The sequence below is a fragment of the Pezoporus occidentalis genome, unplaced genomic scaffold, assembly GCF_034315485.1.
Source record: "Pezoporus occidentalis ecotype Australia unplaced genomic scaffold, CSIRO_AGI_Poc_V1 ctg86, whole genome shotgun sequence".
NCBI classification, from domain to species: domain Eukaryota; kingdom Metazoa; phylum Chordata; class Aves; order Psittaciformes; family Psittacidae; genus Pezoporus; species Pezoporus occidentalis.
Genome location: NW_026916220.1, coordinates 5,100,529 through 5,115,137, shown reverse-complemented (window position 1 = coordinate 5,115,137; position 14,609 = coordinate 5,100,529). Strand labels below are relative to the sequence as shown.

Below are 14,609 nucleotides of genomic sequence, written 5' to 3'. Positions count from 1 at the left end.
TGCTAATCTGTAGGTTATGTGGGCTGTCATACCTAAACATTCTGGAACTGTCTTTGGTTTGAAATGTTTATTTTGTTTCATTCAACAAAAAGAGCAAAGTAAGGCTTGTTACTTTCCTAAGTAGGAAAGGATTTCAACTCTCTTGGTGACTGATGGCTTTTGTGCTGGGATGGTGTTTCTGCACTTCTGTGATCTTACTTTGGTCTTACAGGTGGAATGTGTTGGAAGTGTGGACAGTGGCCTGAGTACCATGAGCTGGAGTCCTGACCAAGAGCTTGTTTTGTTAGTAACAGGTATCAGCAACAGTCTCTAAGGTTTCTGCCAGTGAAACTCACTGTGGCCACAATCACAGAATCACAGTTAAGTTTAAGATAGAAGAAGCAAAATACAAATTTATGAAATTAGAATTCAAAGAGATTAAAAGACCTCACCTGATCCAACATAGGAGATTTCATTTCATGGTGCTTGAGATGTTTTGGTGATAAAAGCAGAAGCTGTTCACACCCAAAAAGCTGAGTGTTATAGAACAGTAATTTGTCTTTCAGATCTTCCAAAGAAATATATATGATCTTGCTTCTAAATAGTGAAGACTCCTGCTTTATATATCCATGTGATTTCTTAGTAACAAAAATTGCTTCTTGTTCTTTAGTAGGAAATTCATGTGTCACAGGCTTAAGTACAGAAATTACAGGCTCAACTTAGCTACAGGTGTGTGTCACCCAGAAAGTAAAGTTAGCTTCAAGCAAAACAGAATCACGGGATGCTTGAGATTGAAAGGGAAATCTGGAGATCACCTGTCCTACCCCCTTGCAAAAAGCAAGTTACCTGGAGCAAGTAGCTGGGAGCTGTACCCAGTCAGGCTTTGGATATCTCCAAGAATGGAGACCTCACAACCTCTGTGGGCATCCTGTTCCTGTCTGTGAATGCACTTACAGTAAAAAATGGTTTTCTTTTAATGGAATTTGCTGTGGTTTAGTTTGTGCTTATTGCTTCTTGTGCTGTCACTCTGCGCCACAGTCTGGCTTTGTCATCTTTACTGTACCCCACCTCCCACATAAGATGTTCATACGCACTGATGAGTTGAGCCATGAGCATGGCTTCTGTCAGCCTCCCCTCATGTAACAGATTCTCCAAACCCTTACCTGTGTGTGTGACCCTTTGCTGGACTCACTCCAGTATGTCTTTTTCTGTCTTGTACTGGGAGGCCCAAAACTGGAGCCAGCATTATACATGAGTCTCACCAGCACTGAGTAAAGGAGAAGGATCACCTCCCTCAACCTGCTGGCAACACTGCTAATGCAGCTCAGGATGCTGTTGGCCACCTATGTAGCAGGGACATACTTCTGACTCATGCTCAGCTTGGTATTCCCCAGGAAACACAGGTCATTCTTACTGCCAAGCTGTTTTCCAACTGCTTGGCTTCCAAGTCTGTCCTAGTGCATGGGATGATTTTATTCCAGATGCAGGTGTATTGATGAGGTTCTTGACATCCCCTTTGGACTGCATAACAATGTCCCTGTGGAGAGCAGCACAACCTTCTGGTGTACCTGCTGTTCCTCCCAGTGTCACCTGCAAACTTGCTGAAGGTCCCATTCTCCAGATCATTAATGTAGGTGTTAAACATTGGCCCTAGTGTCCAGGGACATATCCCTGGTGGCTGACCTCAGGCTGAACTCTCTGCTGCTCATAGCAAGTTTTTCAGCTTGGCAGTTCAGTTGATTTTCAGTCCAGCTCACTATCCTTTCATCTACCCTGTTCTTCATGAGTTTGTCAAAAGCTTTATTAGAGTCAAGATACATGACATCCACTGTTTTCCCCATATCCCTAAGTTAGTCATCTCATTGTAGAAGGCCATCAGGACTTCCCCTTCATAAATCCATGCCAACTTGTTTCCAGGCACCTTGTTCTTCGTATCTCAACATATTCTAAGAGTGCCAGGTTCTTTGAAGGGGAAGTGGACTTTTTAAGGTAATGCCAGGAAGAATGTTTTTGAAGTGAGAACTTTAGAAGTGTTCTTCTGTTCCAGTTTGTGATTTTTCTGGTTTGAAGGATATTTCACTTTAGTATCATATTACTGTTAGAAATGTTTCTATGTTTGAGTTCGTAATAGAATAGTAGGACAACACATGAGAACATTTTAAGTTTTTATTTGCCAGAGATACCATTGCCAATACTGTTTTCTACCCTGCAGGTCAGCAAACACTCATCATGATGACAAGGGAATTTGAACCAATTACTGAGAAGCAACTCCACCAAGATGAGTTTGGGGAAGGTGAGAGGTGCACTGAAATGAAGTTCAAACTGATGTCACTGGTGTGTGGTGAGCATGTAGAAAGTAATGAGCTGTGCACTTACTGGGCCCAAGGAGGCGTTTTAGACTACTGCTGGTGGGCAGCTGAAAGGGAGCACCAGTATTTTACTTGATGTCATACATTCAAGTGAATTCTCTGTACTAGAGGACTTTCTGGGCTATGTGCATTTCCTGCAGATTTTTAGAATGAAACCTGGATGGAAGGTGTGAGTGGCTTGGAGCTGTGGTTGCATTTACCATACCATGCAGAGTACTGCTGTAAAATCTTCCACTAAAATGATTATTCCTTTTTCAGGAAAACTTGTAGCTCTTGGATGGGGTAAAAAGGAGACGCAATTCCATGGATCAGAGGGAAAACAGGCAGCACATCGCAAACACGTGGTATTATACTAGTTCTCTTACGTTAGGCCTATAGCTGTCTCTGGGGAAACATGTATAGAGTTTCTGTTACTCCTGCGGTGCCAGTTTGCACTGCCTTTCTGGTAGTTGTCTTCATAGGCTTCTTCTGTTTCTGTTGTTACCTGAAATCTAGCATCTTTATCCTCCTAATTTAAGGCAGCATCTGGGTGTACTTAGGACTGTTCGTACAGAGCTCAAAGAAAGAAGATTTGCAAATGCTAGTACTTGCAGCAATAAAGCTGCCCTTAAATCAGCATGACAGGTTTTATTTAATATATGCTCTATAGCAACATCCATATGACAAGACAAACAGCATGCAATTTGGCTGAGAGGAGCAGAAGTAGCAGTAGTTTGATATCCCAGAAGGCAACAGTATAACATTTTGTGCTACTGAGCATCAACAGTCATATGAGGCACCTCTGTGTTCCTGCGTATTTTAGCTCTTTGGTCCTTTGTCTAGCACTTCCTTGTTTTAGTCTTGTTTTCTCTACCTTTTATTAGCTGGAAAAAACATTCCCCTGCTGGATTTTTCTTTCTTTGTTTAAGTTTGAAAATTGAAAACTCCAGCTGAAATTTGGCAGGCCAGAGTGCAGACGTAAAATGTAGCCTCTTCTGTCTTTTACTGTTAGGAGGGACAGGACGAGGCTTGGCTGTATCTGAGAAAATGTGCTTGATTTGGCAAAGTTAAACCTTTGAACAGCTGGGTCTTTATATGTATTCTGTTGAGATTTTGTTTTTTCCCTGTATTGTTCTGAAAAGAGCCTGTTTGCCTCAGAGAACTCTACTCATCCCAGCCTCTGTCTGCCATACAAACTGCTTGGATGGCATGCATTTCTCACCTTTCCCACTTTTCTCCTTCCAAGGGGTCATGACTCCAGGAATCAATCAAACCCTGATTTACCCTCATTTCCAGCTTATGCACAGCTGGTCTAAGGTAGAGGGGAAGGATAGTGTGTGGTCATGTGAATAGACAGTCATTTGCACTTGCAGGAGGAGCAGATTGAATTTACAGACAGTTTTAATAACTATTTTAATAACATCTGAGTAGCGAATTTTAACTTTGAAGCCTTAAGATTTTTTTAATGGTTTGATTTCATGCCAAGGCTGTTGAAAGAGCTGGCTTAGCAATGCAGCTTGATTAGACAAAGACAGCAGTTGCCTCCCAAGCTTTGATGCAACTTTCTTTTGCGTGACTTCAGGAAGTATCAACCGCTTCAGCCTGGGATGATGGCAGGCCTCGGGTGACGTGGAGAGGAGATGGGCAGTTTGTTGCAGTGAGTGCTGTGTGTCCAGAGACAGGTACGGGACCAGACTTCTTTGAAATACAAACATATAAGAGGATTCTAGAACTAGGTGGTGTTCATGGTCTCTGGGCCACATAAAGCAAGGGTGAATTGAGCTATTTACTCTTTTCTCTGTTTTCTCTGGTGTTCTCAGAGGCATTTTATACACATGATCTTTTGAACACTTTATTTGCAGTTTAGTTTTCAGTCCAGTGAGAAGCCAGAAGAGGTTGCTACTGAGTAGTTATTATCTGAATTACTTCTTTCACAGGTGTTAGATCACCACTCAAGCTCTTAAGCAATCTCTAGGCTCGCAGTGCCAAGTGGATCGATCTGTTTGGGTTGCCATACCTGCTGTCCATCATACTAGCAGTTTGGCCTTGCACATTTCTGTTTAAATGCTAGCAATACTTTTCCCTAGGTTTTACCCTACTGAGTACATTTCTTACATTACACTCTTACATTTCTTGTAGGACTGTAATTGATGTCCTCTGATAACTACTACTACACAGTTTAAATGTATCACTCAGTATACTGAACTGCACCAGATTACACTGCTTTTCCACTAGTTCAGGTTTTTGCCTTCAGTAGTTTAGGTTAGGGAGGATCTTGCATTTTAGCAAGACTTTTAACATTCCTGTAGCGAAAACTGGAGAGGGAAATGGCTATGACTGAGCTACATCAGACCAAAATTCCTATTCAGTTCCTTTAGGGTCACTCATTTACTATGGGAGAGCTGACTGAGGCAAAATAAGTTCTTGTCCCTGAAGGTGTAAAGAGAAATCTCGTTTTTCTTCATGTGCATCAAAATTTGCCCTTCTACCCTCATAAAACTAGAAAAGTCTCTTCCCAATGATTTCTTCACCTCATTGCTCTCTCAACCTGTAGGTGCTCGGAAGGTCAGAGTGTGGAACAGAGAGCTTGTACTACAGTCAACAAGTGAACCTGTCTCAGGATTAGAACAAGCACTGTACTGGAAGTGAGTAGTAAAAGAATCTGCATGCTGGCAGCAGTGTTGTTTTTTATTCCGTGGTCACAGTCTTTGATCATAAATTTCATTTCTCCTGTCTATTTTCCAAAAATTTAAAGAAAGCTTCCTTTTGATCCAGCATGAGGAAGAGTAGTCCTTAAAACTCTGAAAAGTATAGTACTTGGATTACTTGTGGGAAGAAGGGATAGACTGTCTGCACAGCTTCTATGTCAAGTGTTTTTGGGCCCAACTGTGTAAATAGCTCCCTTTGCCAATGCTGACATTCAGTTGCTTACCTGAGAATGTCATGAGCCTGGAAAAATGTCTCTGCTGGACCTATGACTTTATCTAAACAGTGCTGAGTGAAATACTTCCTCTGCTGTCCTTTTCTTCATGTCTGGAGAAAATACAAGATGACTAGTGTTCAAAATTATATTAAAGTGATTATGTGAACAACCACTTTTCATGTGGCTCTTTTTTAAGGCCCTCTGGAAACCTGATAGCATCTACTCAAGAAAAACCCAACAGGCATGATGTGGTTTTCTTGGAGAAGAATGGACTTCTTCATGGGGAGTTCACCCTCCCATTCCAAAAGGGGCAGGTTAAGGTAAATGCTGTGTTTAGGCTACTTTGGTTAGAGTGTAATGGAGACAAGGATTAGGTCTTTTCCAGATTCTAGGAGGAAGTTTTTAACTTAACAGTGCTAGTCCTATTTGAAAAAGAGACCTGAAAGAGAACAATGAAGAAGCCCGTGGAGAAAACACACTGCCTCCTGCAGGCCTGTTTTACAGACACATGTACAGGGCGATTGTAGCCCGGGGCGCTCCTGGGCTCTGTATACTTTCTACTAGGCAAGTGCTTCAGAAATGCTGTTCAGGATGTCAGCTATTGCAGGAGTGAGGCAAAATACCCAAAATAAGAGAAGTGAGAAGTTACTGCTGTGGTGTTACTTCAGATTCTGCCTTTGGAGGATGAGAGGTCTTTTGGCAGATGCTTCCTCAGTGCCAAGGAAAGCAAAGAGAATACTGTTGGCACGTTTGTGGGTGTATCAGCTCTTCGGCTGTGTGGAACCACTGCGAATGGTTCTGCTTCAGGTTCTGCTCCAGCTCTTGGAAGCTTTGCAATATATGAGGGCTATGTTAACTATGTTAATTATTAGTATATATAGTTAGTGTGTGTATATATATGTGTGTGTGTGTATATATATATATATATATATAGTTAAGATAGATAACCGTGCACCATTACATAAGGAGCCACTTATGGTCTTGCAAAACAACTGGGAGCATACCCAGCCTACACCCTACAGAAACAACAATATTAGTAAGAGCTGTGTGTGTTTCTGCAGGTTAATGAGCTGCTTTGGAATGCAGATTCTACAATTCTAGCTATATGGCTGGAAGACTTGAAGGTGGACAACTCCAACCCAAGCAGTTATGGTGAGAGCACTGTGAGGGGCTCTGGCTTTTACACTTGTCTGTGTTGTTAGCAGTTGGTATTCCTCTACAAGTTAGGGAGACGCTGGGGAGGCTTACCTCCAGCTTTGAGACCCATATGCAGCGCAGGAAGAACTGGTAATTTAGACTGAGCTCGAAGCATCTTCATTGCGCTTTATTAACAGAATTGTAAAGGTGTGAGCCCTTCATAAACCATGCATGCCTTCTCACAAGGGAAGCTCAAAGAATTCTAGCACTGGCTCTTTTGCAGGTAGTCTCTTGCTAAGTTTTCTTATGCTGCGTGTTTTATGGCACAACTCGTGGGCTGAACTACTATTTTCGTTGCACTTAACTCACCCCTTGAAGAGCAGTGGTGGTGGTGTGGGTTCGAGATGGGTCTCAAGTAGCAGTCTGTAGTAACCATTTGTTTTTATGTAGTTCAGCTGTGGACCACAGGGAACTACCACTGGTACCTGAAGCAAAGTCTACATTTTGGTAGCTTGGAGGAGAATCGGTTGGTGTCGCTGCTGTGGGACCGAGAAAACCTGTATAGACTGCATGTACTCTGCAAGGGTTGGCATTACCTCTTCTATGACTGGCACTGGACCATAGACCGTGGTACAGGGGAGAATAGCCAGGACATGGCAAATGTGGCTGTCATAGATGGAGGTGAGCAGTGGGACTGCTTGTTTGCTCTAAGGTCAAAAGAAGTGGCTTAGCCTTTTGGATGGGATTATGGTAGTTCTTCTGTTAGCTGCTGTTTCTACAAAGCTGTTAGTGAGGGTCATTTCACTAACATTGCTGAAAGCTTCAGAGGTGGTTCAATGGAATTAACTACAGCTCTGTTTCCAATAACATTGTTCCTACTTTCAATAAAAAACCTAAGAAGAGCCTCACTAACATTTGAGCTGGATTACATCTTGGCTTATTTTTTTCTCTTCCACAGATAAAGTGCTTGTCACAGCATTCCAGCATGCTGTGGTGCCTCCACCCATGTGTACCTATGAGCTCCAGCTCCAACAGGCAGTTAATCAAGTTGCATTTCACACAGATCCCAAACATAGTGGAGACATGGCTGTCCTGGATGCTGATAACAAGATCTCTGTGTACAGATATGGTGAGAGCATGTTGCGCTGTCTTACTAAAGGAAACCCTCTGTTCCTGAAAGCATCAGCCTGGAGGACTAGTAGGGTGATGGTCACTCAAACCTTCAGTCATAAGGAGCAAGATACATCTGGTTAATCTGTGGGTTCAAGCTCCATTCTTTAATCTCCAGTACTTTTGTGTGACACAGGACCGTTTTGGTGGTACACTGGCTGCGTGAGAAGGAATCATTCAGCACTTAGCTATGTGCTTATGCTGGTAATATCTCCCTGCCTAGTTTTGGCTTGGGTAAAGTGCAGCAAGCAGTATTTTATGTAATCTGTGCTGATGGCTTGCTGCTGGTTGGCACTGGACATGTCTTGAAATGGCTACCCAGGGTCTGTCTGATGCATCTAGCACTTCCCAAAACAGTCCTATGTAAAATGTAATATTCAAGACATTTCCTGCTGTCTCTTTTTTTGTAATGTGACATTCTGAGGTAACTGTGTTCCTCAGGGTAAGTGTTAATGAGGATTAGGTGATGGCTGTGCATGGAGGGATGCTGTTTTCTGACTTCTGTAGTTACCCGAAGCATCTTCTTTTTTGATAAGAATGAAAATGGAAGGGGCTTTGTTTGCAGGATCTCTAAACTCTGCTTTGTTCTGTGTTTGCTAGGACAAAGCACAATGAGTGACCTCAGTGTCAGGTTTGGAGCTGTGGGTGGAAATGGATTTAAAGCAGCAGTAGAAATGCCATACCTGGATAAAAACTACAGGTAATACAGAACTCTAGTATAGCTGTAGTGGAGAGAAAAAGATAGAACCTGGCCATATGTTTTAGAGGTCTTAGCTCTGACCGTTTGTCTCGAGATACTGAAGAGATGGTCAGATAACATGGTTTCATTGTGCTGACACTGGCTGCAACTACTGCTAAGGATTGGGCAGCACAGTAGGCACTTTATCCTGAGAAGCGCTCTTGTCTGAGCTCTTGGTCTAGTGGGAGCAGTGACTGTCAGTGACAGCACTGAAGTAGCCTTTCCTGTACCTGATGCTCTTGGTATTGGGGGGTTCCCTGTGTCTCATCCTTCCATCTCCAGCCTAGCCTGTGTCAGGTTTCATGCGTTTGCTGACTGTGTTTGTGTACTGGAGCCTTCCTAGCCATGCTGTGTCTGAACAGCCATGCTGTGCCTAGAAAGACCTTCACTTCTGCAGTGAGGTGGCCTATGGAAATCAGATTCTATTTGCTTCCCAGTCTCTCTTACTTTGTGACAGAGTTGATGTGGGCAGCAACAACAATGAAGTGATGAATCCTCTGGGCCTCCGATTTCTCACCTGGCTGCCAGATGACAGCTTCCTGGTGGTTGGTCAGGGTCAGCATGCTGCTCAGTCTGTCCTTCACCATCTGACTGAAGTGCCTCACAAGACTGTAGCTGAACAGCAGCGCCTCAGTTTACGGTACTAGAGATCTGACAATTGTGGGTGAAGTCTGAGAATACCTCTGAGCAGTGTCTAGAAGGAATTAAGCCTCTCAGTAGACATGCAGCCCGGAGGCTGTGGGTTGGGGAATTTGACTCTTCCTGCGAAAGAATCAAACAGCTCATAAAGCTGCCCCCTGTTTAGCACTTGCATATAGTCCTAATGTCTACACCCAGCCTGACAGGAGGCTGTATGCTAGCATGCCTGTGTCTGTACAGGATAGCTCTGTTCCTTGTATGAATTCCAGGCCCTTGGGGTGGGAGGAGGGACTGAATTCCTCCATTCTACCCTATGCTCACCGTTTTCAGGGTCAGGAAGGGGACTGGTAGCCCTTGTTACTCCTGTCTTCCTCCTCCTCACCTGCTGGGCTTTGTGGAGTCAGTTGAACTAAAACTAGATCACAAAAGGAAGCCACCCAGGGTTTCCCAAAGGGATCCTGTGAATTGCTTGCTGCGGAACTGGCACAGCAAAAACAGGCTGATTTGCATACAAACTGTGAAGCAGAACAAAAGAAGTGTGGGCTCTGCAGAGTGCTTTAAGTATGCAGTGACTGCACAGTTAGGCAAATGCCTGTTGGCTGGAGTTGCTGGTGCTCTGTATTGCCAATGTTAGCTGACATAGGCATGACAAGACTGCAGAAAGTCGTTATCTGTCCATGCCGGAGGTGTGTATTCTTCAGTCAGGCCATAAAAAATGCACTGTCTAGGTATCAAGTATATCTCCTGTGACTGATCTGTGTATTTTGTGTCTTGCTCTAGGTTGTCTGTGCCTGTAGATGGAGAAGTGATCAGCCTGTGCTGCAGCCCAGCAACCAAAACCGTAGCTCTGCAGCTGGCTGATGGACAGATCCTGAAATACCTCTGGGGTGAGCTGGGCCCTATTAAACTACCTGGTCTGAGGTGTAGTTATTACATACTTCTCAAGAGGTTTAATGAGACGATTTGACTTTCAGGGACATAGATGATTCTTGCTGATAGTCGGTCCTGCCTTTCATGCTCTGTTTGCTCCCAGAAATGGGCCAAAATTAGTGATTTGTGTCAGAAAGCAGTTAGTGTAGTTGAGAATAATAGTTCAGACTTTGACTGAGAGGAATGTGATTGGTTTAGTGATTTCAGAAGTGTTGACTGACTGCCACATCATTGGCACTTCTCTCTTGTTTCACAGAGGAAAAAGGTGCTAAGCTCCTAGAAGCTACCACCTTCTCTGCTGTGTCCTAGACACCTTTTGTGTCAGCCATCCTCCTCTCTGTCAGATAATGTAGCTTATTTCCAGCTCTGGTTTTCTTCAGATACATGCCATGTGATTGTAATGTTTGAATCTTCAATTGCCTGGGAAACTGTGTGATCTTCTTTGCTCTTCAGAGGCTTCTGCTCCAGTCCTTGAGCCCTGGAGGACTAGCAGTGGCTATGCTGTTCAGTTCCCCTACCCTTGCATGCAGACGTCTATCACAAGGATCGGTGGTGAAGTAAGTAAGACTGTGAGCAGACTAAATCCCCTATTCAGTTTTCTTTATATCATATGTGCACCATGACCCTCTCCTAACAGCATTCTTTGTAAGACCCTACACAGAGCTGAGGGCGTACCTTTCCTTGTCTTGTAGAGCATTTCTGATGTGTGGCATTTAACACCTGCAACACATCAGAATCTCAGAACACATAGAATCTGCATATTCTATGAATAAAATTAATAATGTCATTGAAGAGTGATAAATTTCAGATTTACAATTTCCAGTAATCACTGCTCCACTGTTTTGGAAACAGCATTTTGTTCCGTCTTACCTGAATGTACACTACTAGCAAATATGGCTGCATTGAGTTACTGCATCTTTCCTTCTACTGGTCTTTCCTATTGTAGATGGTTTCTTGATAGTTACAGCAGCTTAAGGAACAGCTAGCTCTTTTCTGGCAGTTTGAGTTTCTGTTCTTCAGCATGCATCCAGGTGAATGCTGTATGGAGTTGCTTTGCTCTGAACTACTGCTTTTATTTTGGTATTTTGGAGCAAATGCTGCTGAATAAAAAAAGAAACATAAATTATCTGGTGTGGTTTCTGCTTCTATTTTATTACTGTGCAGTTTCTGTTACAGGGTAAAGGAAGCTGGGTTTCCAGCAAGAAGTGTTTAAAGACACTTAAGTAAGTGCTCCTGAAATAGAGCCTGCATAACTTCTTGTCCAGCTACTCCAAGTAATTCACATGGGGTACTTGGTACCTAACTGTAGGGCGCTTCAGTGCTTGTCAGTGTTGTGAAACCCTGTAGGTTGTGAAACATAGCTTATATTTGTCATCTTTTTTTATTTACAGGAAGTGATCTTGGGCCTCACAGATCGATGCCGGTTTATTGTTAATGATACTGAGGTACCAAAGTGTTTGCTTCTCATTGTATCCCCTTTTCCTCTGCCAAATGCAGCTTTCCTGTTCCACTCCATACAGTGATAAACTTCATCATGTTTCTACAGGTGGCTTCCAACATCACATCATTTGCAACGTACAATGAGTTTTTGTTGGTGACCACAAACTCCCACACCTGTCAGTGCTTCTGCTTGAAGAACATGCCACTGAAAGGTAAATGCCAGGTGTGGCTGCCTGCTGCTGGCAGCTCATGGCCGTTGTCTGGGAACCACAAGAAGTCCCTGTTTTTCACATCCAGACCTGCTACCTGCTGTATTTGGGTCACTCAGAACAACTGCTTAAGAGATGGAAGAAGAAAGCTGCTTTCAGGAATCTACTACAGAGCAAGGGGCACAGGGAACTAACTTTGTATGTCATATGTCCTTCCCAGAGAGCAGGATTTGTCCTGTAGTTGTTAGCCCTGCATTCTTTCCCTCCACTCCAAGTCCAGGAAAAAAAAGGGCTGTGCGGTATTGCAGGTGTGTGGTAGAGAAAGGATCCCAGTAGAAAGAGTTTCTGGTGGCATCTGGCTGTAATAGGTATGAGGACCCTGAGAAAGGCAGGGTGACAACTTACTGGGCCTATACATCTTTCAGTGCACTTTCATCTGTTGAGCTTTGTGATCCTGTTGTATAGAGGACATATGTCCTGTATGACAAAGTAGGGTATAGAGAATGTATCTCCTGTATGTCCTCTGTATTCTACTTTGTGTACCGCAGAGCTGAACTAAGGACAAAGAGGTTGTCTTCCTCTCTGGAACCGTTGAAGATCACTGGCATATTATTGACTCAGTGTGTCCAGTATGACCTTGCTGGGCCACATAGGAAAGCCTGACTGGGGCACTATGCTGCAGTGTGCCATGTATGCTGATAAATATGCTGTCTTCAGCCCTTCAGGCTGGCCTGAGCAGTGCTGCAGCACGCAACAGTGAGACGCTGCGCAAGGTGGAGCGAGGTTCCCGTATCATCACCGTTGTGCCCCAGGACACAAAGGTTGTGCTCCAGGTCAGTGCTCTGCCCACGTCTGCTGTCAGGGACCCTAGTGAGGCTCTCAGTGGGCAACTGGCCAACCTGCAAACAATGTGTAGTGCTACAGAACTGCTACCCTATACTGCTACAGCACAGCACCTCACAAATCTCCAGCTGTGGAGGGATTTTGGGCATGCCTGTGGGAGTTAGGTTCAGCACAGGCAGCTGGGTATAAGTGGGAAGATCTGTTCAAATTCCTAATGGCTGAGGTAGCATAATGCTACATATTGTGGCGCTCACAATACATACCTCATGGTGAATCTCAGACACACCTCTTAGTACTTGCTGTGTTTGCTAGCAGCCCTCTATTAGTCTTGGCACTAAGTTTTTCTGAAGTGCAGAGCTCACTCTTCAGAACCAACAAAGGTGCAAGAATGGAGAAGGATGGCATTTGAAAAACATGGCTGGAGGTGTGCAGCCCAACTTCCTGAAAGCAGGTCTAACCTAAAAGCTTGATCAGGTTGCTCTGGTTCTTGCCTGATAGAGTGGAGTCCAGGCTCCTGAGAAAGGACTGTTTCTGAGCTGAGGGAATTTTCAGGTATTTTTCCACAGTCTTTGAAATTGCATGTTTTTTTAAGTGAACAGGTCCATGCATCTGGAAGTGTCAGACAGGCCTAGAAGATTGACTAGTCCTCCTTTGCCTTCAGTGTAATGCTACACATTATTAATTGCATGGATTTTGTCTTGTAGATGCCGAGAGGAAATCTGGAGACTGTTCACCACCGAGCTCTGGTTCTTGCACAGATTCGGAAGTGGTTAGACAGGTAAATGGCACTGGTGTAGTATGGTCTTCCTTCCCCCGGTATGAGCTGTTAGAGGCTGGCTGGCCTGGTTGTGTTGTGCTGGAGAAGGGAGGGAGGCTAAATTCAAAGAAATTGGCTGTCAATGAGAATGAAACTTTCTGACACTACCAGCTGGAAATGCAGCTTTCAGCAGCCCCAAGTGCCTCTCACTTCACCACTGGGCTTATAAGTGTTCTGAGTCTGTGTGGATAGCAGAAATCTTCATCTGCTCCATTATCCGGATACTTCAGTCACTACATGACAGAGCTTGCTGGTTTTCATATTTTGTTTAACTGATTTACACTGAAGCTTTTCTGAAACAGAAGTAGGTCCATTAGATGAAAATGTTTGCTGTTTTAAGAGAGGAAATAAATAATGTAAAACCTGCACTGCTTCCTGGTGTGCTGGTCTGTCCCACTGCAGAGGCTGGCAATGAACAGGATTGACCTTGCACATTTTTTTTTTCTGGAAGGCAATCTGTATGGGTTATTGCCTAGGCTGTTCCTTCCCCAGGGGATCAGTGCTTACCTCCAGTCAGTTGCCTTTATTTGCAGATATTGCACCTATCCACTGTCTGAATTATCCTTCTTGACTCATTCCCCCAGGCTTATGTTCAGGGAAGCTTTTCAGAGTATGAGGAAGCTGCGAATCAACCTCAATCTTCTCTATGACCACAATCCCAAGGCATGTATACCCCGTTCTGTTGTTTTCAATATCTGTCTAGCCTGGAATCCATTGACATTGAAGAGTGGGCTCAAACAAGTAGGTGGTGCTGTCATTTCTGCTTTCAGAAGAAATGGCTGCTCTGCACTGCTGCATCCTCATGCAGGCAGATCAGATTTAGTATTTCCTTGTACATTCAGAGAAGGTCTTAATGTACTTTTTCAAAATAACAGTAGTAACACTCTTGTTTGTTTCAGGTATTTCTGGAAAATGCGGAAAACTTCATCAGGCAGATTGATACTGTGAACTACATCAACTTGTTTTTCACAGAGCTGAAGTGAGTATAATTCTCTCAAAAGGAAGCATGCATATAATCAGTGGCAGTATATCATTTTGTCAAAATGCTGGCAGCTCTTCAGTGTGGGTGTAAGGAGTCAGCCAGAAACATAGAATGTTGGGTCATAAAGACTCAAGCAAGCTCAGTAGTTTCAGGGACAGTCAGTGTGTCTTTTGGGGAATTCCAGCTTGCAAACAGCCAGTAGATATTTCCAGCAAAGAATTAGTACATCATCTGACAGTTTTGACTTGTCTTCTCATTATAACTATACTGGGATAAATGTGAACATAAAAAAGTTTTGTTGCCTCATAAACAGGAGCAAGACAGTACTGCTTATCTGAAGTCTGAGGCCAAGATACTTGCTTAGATTCCCAAATTAGGTCCCCTGACTTCTTTCTCCAGGGTTGAGTGGCAAGAGGCAATAGCACATTGATCATTTCAGGACTTTTCAAGCTT

At 43.7% G+C, this 14,609-nt stretch overlaps 1 protein-coding gene across 2 annotated transcripts in view; it reads left to right on the top strand.

The window, feature by feature from the left end:
* The window catches only part of ELP1 (elongator acetyltransferase complex subunit 1), a 28,648-nt gene that overhangs the window by 2,244 nt on the left and 11,795 nt on the right, over positions 1-14,609 (top strand). Inside the window, exons 3-21 of one of the 2 annotated variants that reach the window (XM_062604420.1) lie at positions 212-293; positions 2,192-2,272; positions 2,607-2,689; positions 3,910-4,009; positions 4,882-4,972; positions 5,447-5,570; positions 6,312-6,402; positions 6,838-7,068; positions 7,346-7,516; positions 8,158-8,257; positions 8,754-8,936; positions 9,716-9,822; positions 10,319-10,422; positions 11,257-11,310; positions 11,412-11,517; positions 12,232-12,347; positions 13,062-13,135; positions 13,759-13,837; positions 14,074-14,153. In XM_062604420.1, coding sequence (XP_062460404.1) covers positions 212-293; positions 2,192-2,272; positions 2,607-2,689; positions 3,910-4,009; positions 4,882-4,972; positions 5,447-5,570; positions 6,312-6,402; positions 6,838-7,068; positions 7,346-7,516; positions 8,158-8,257; positions 8,754-8,936; positions 9,716-9,822; positions 10,319-10,422; positions 11,257-11,310; positions 11,412-11,517; positions 12,232-12,347; positions 13,062-13,135; positions 13,759-13,837; positions 14,074-14,153 — 2,057 coding nt within the window. Of the gene's footprint in view, positions 1-211; positions 294-2,191; positions 2,273-2,606; positions 2,693-3,909; positions 4,010-4,881; positions 4,973-5,446; positions 5,571-6,311; positions 6,403-6,837; positions 7,069-7,345; positions 7,517-8,157; positions 8,258-8,753; positions 8,937-9,715; positions 9,823-10,318; positions 10,423-11,256; positions 11,311-11,411; positions 11,518-12,231; positions 12,348-13,061; positions 13,136-13,758; positions 13,838-14,073; positions 14,154-14,609 lie in introns of both variants that reach the window. The other variant, XM_062604419.1, reaches the window with a different exon arrangement.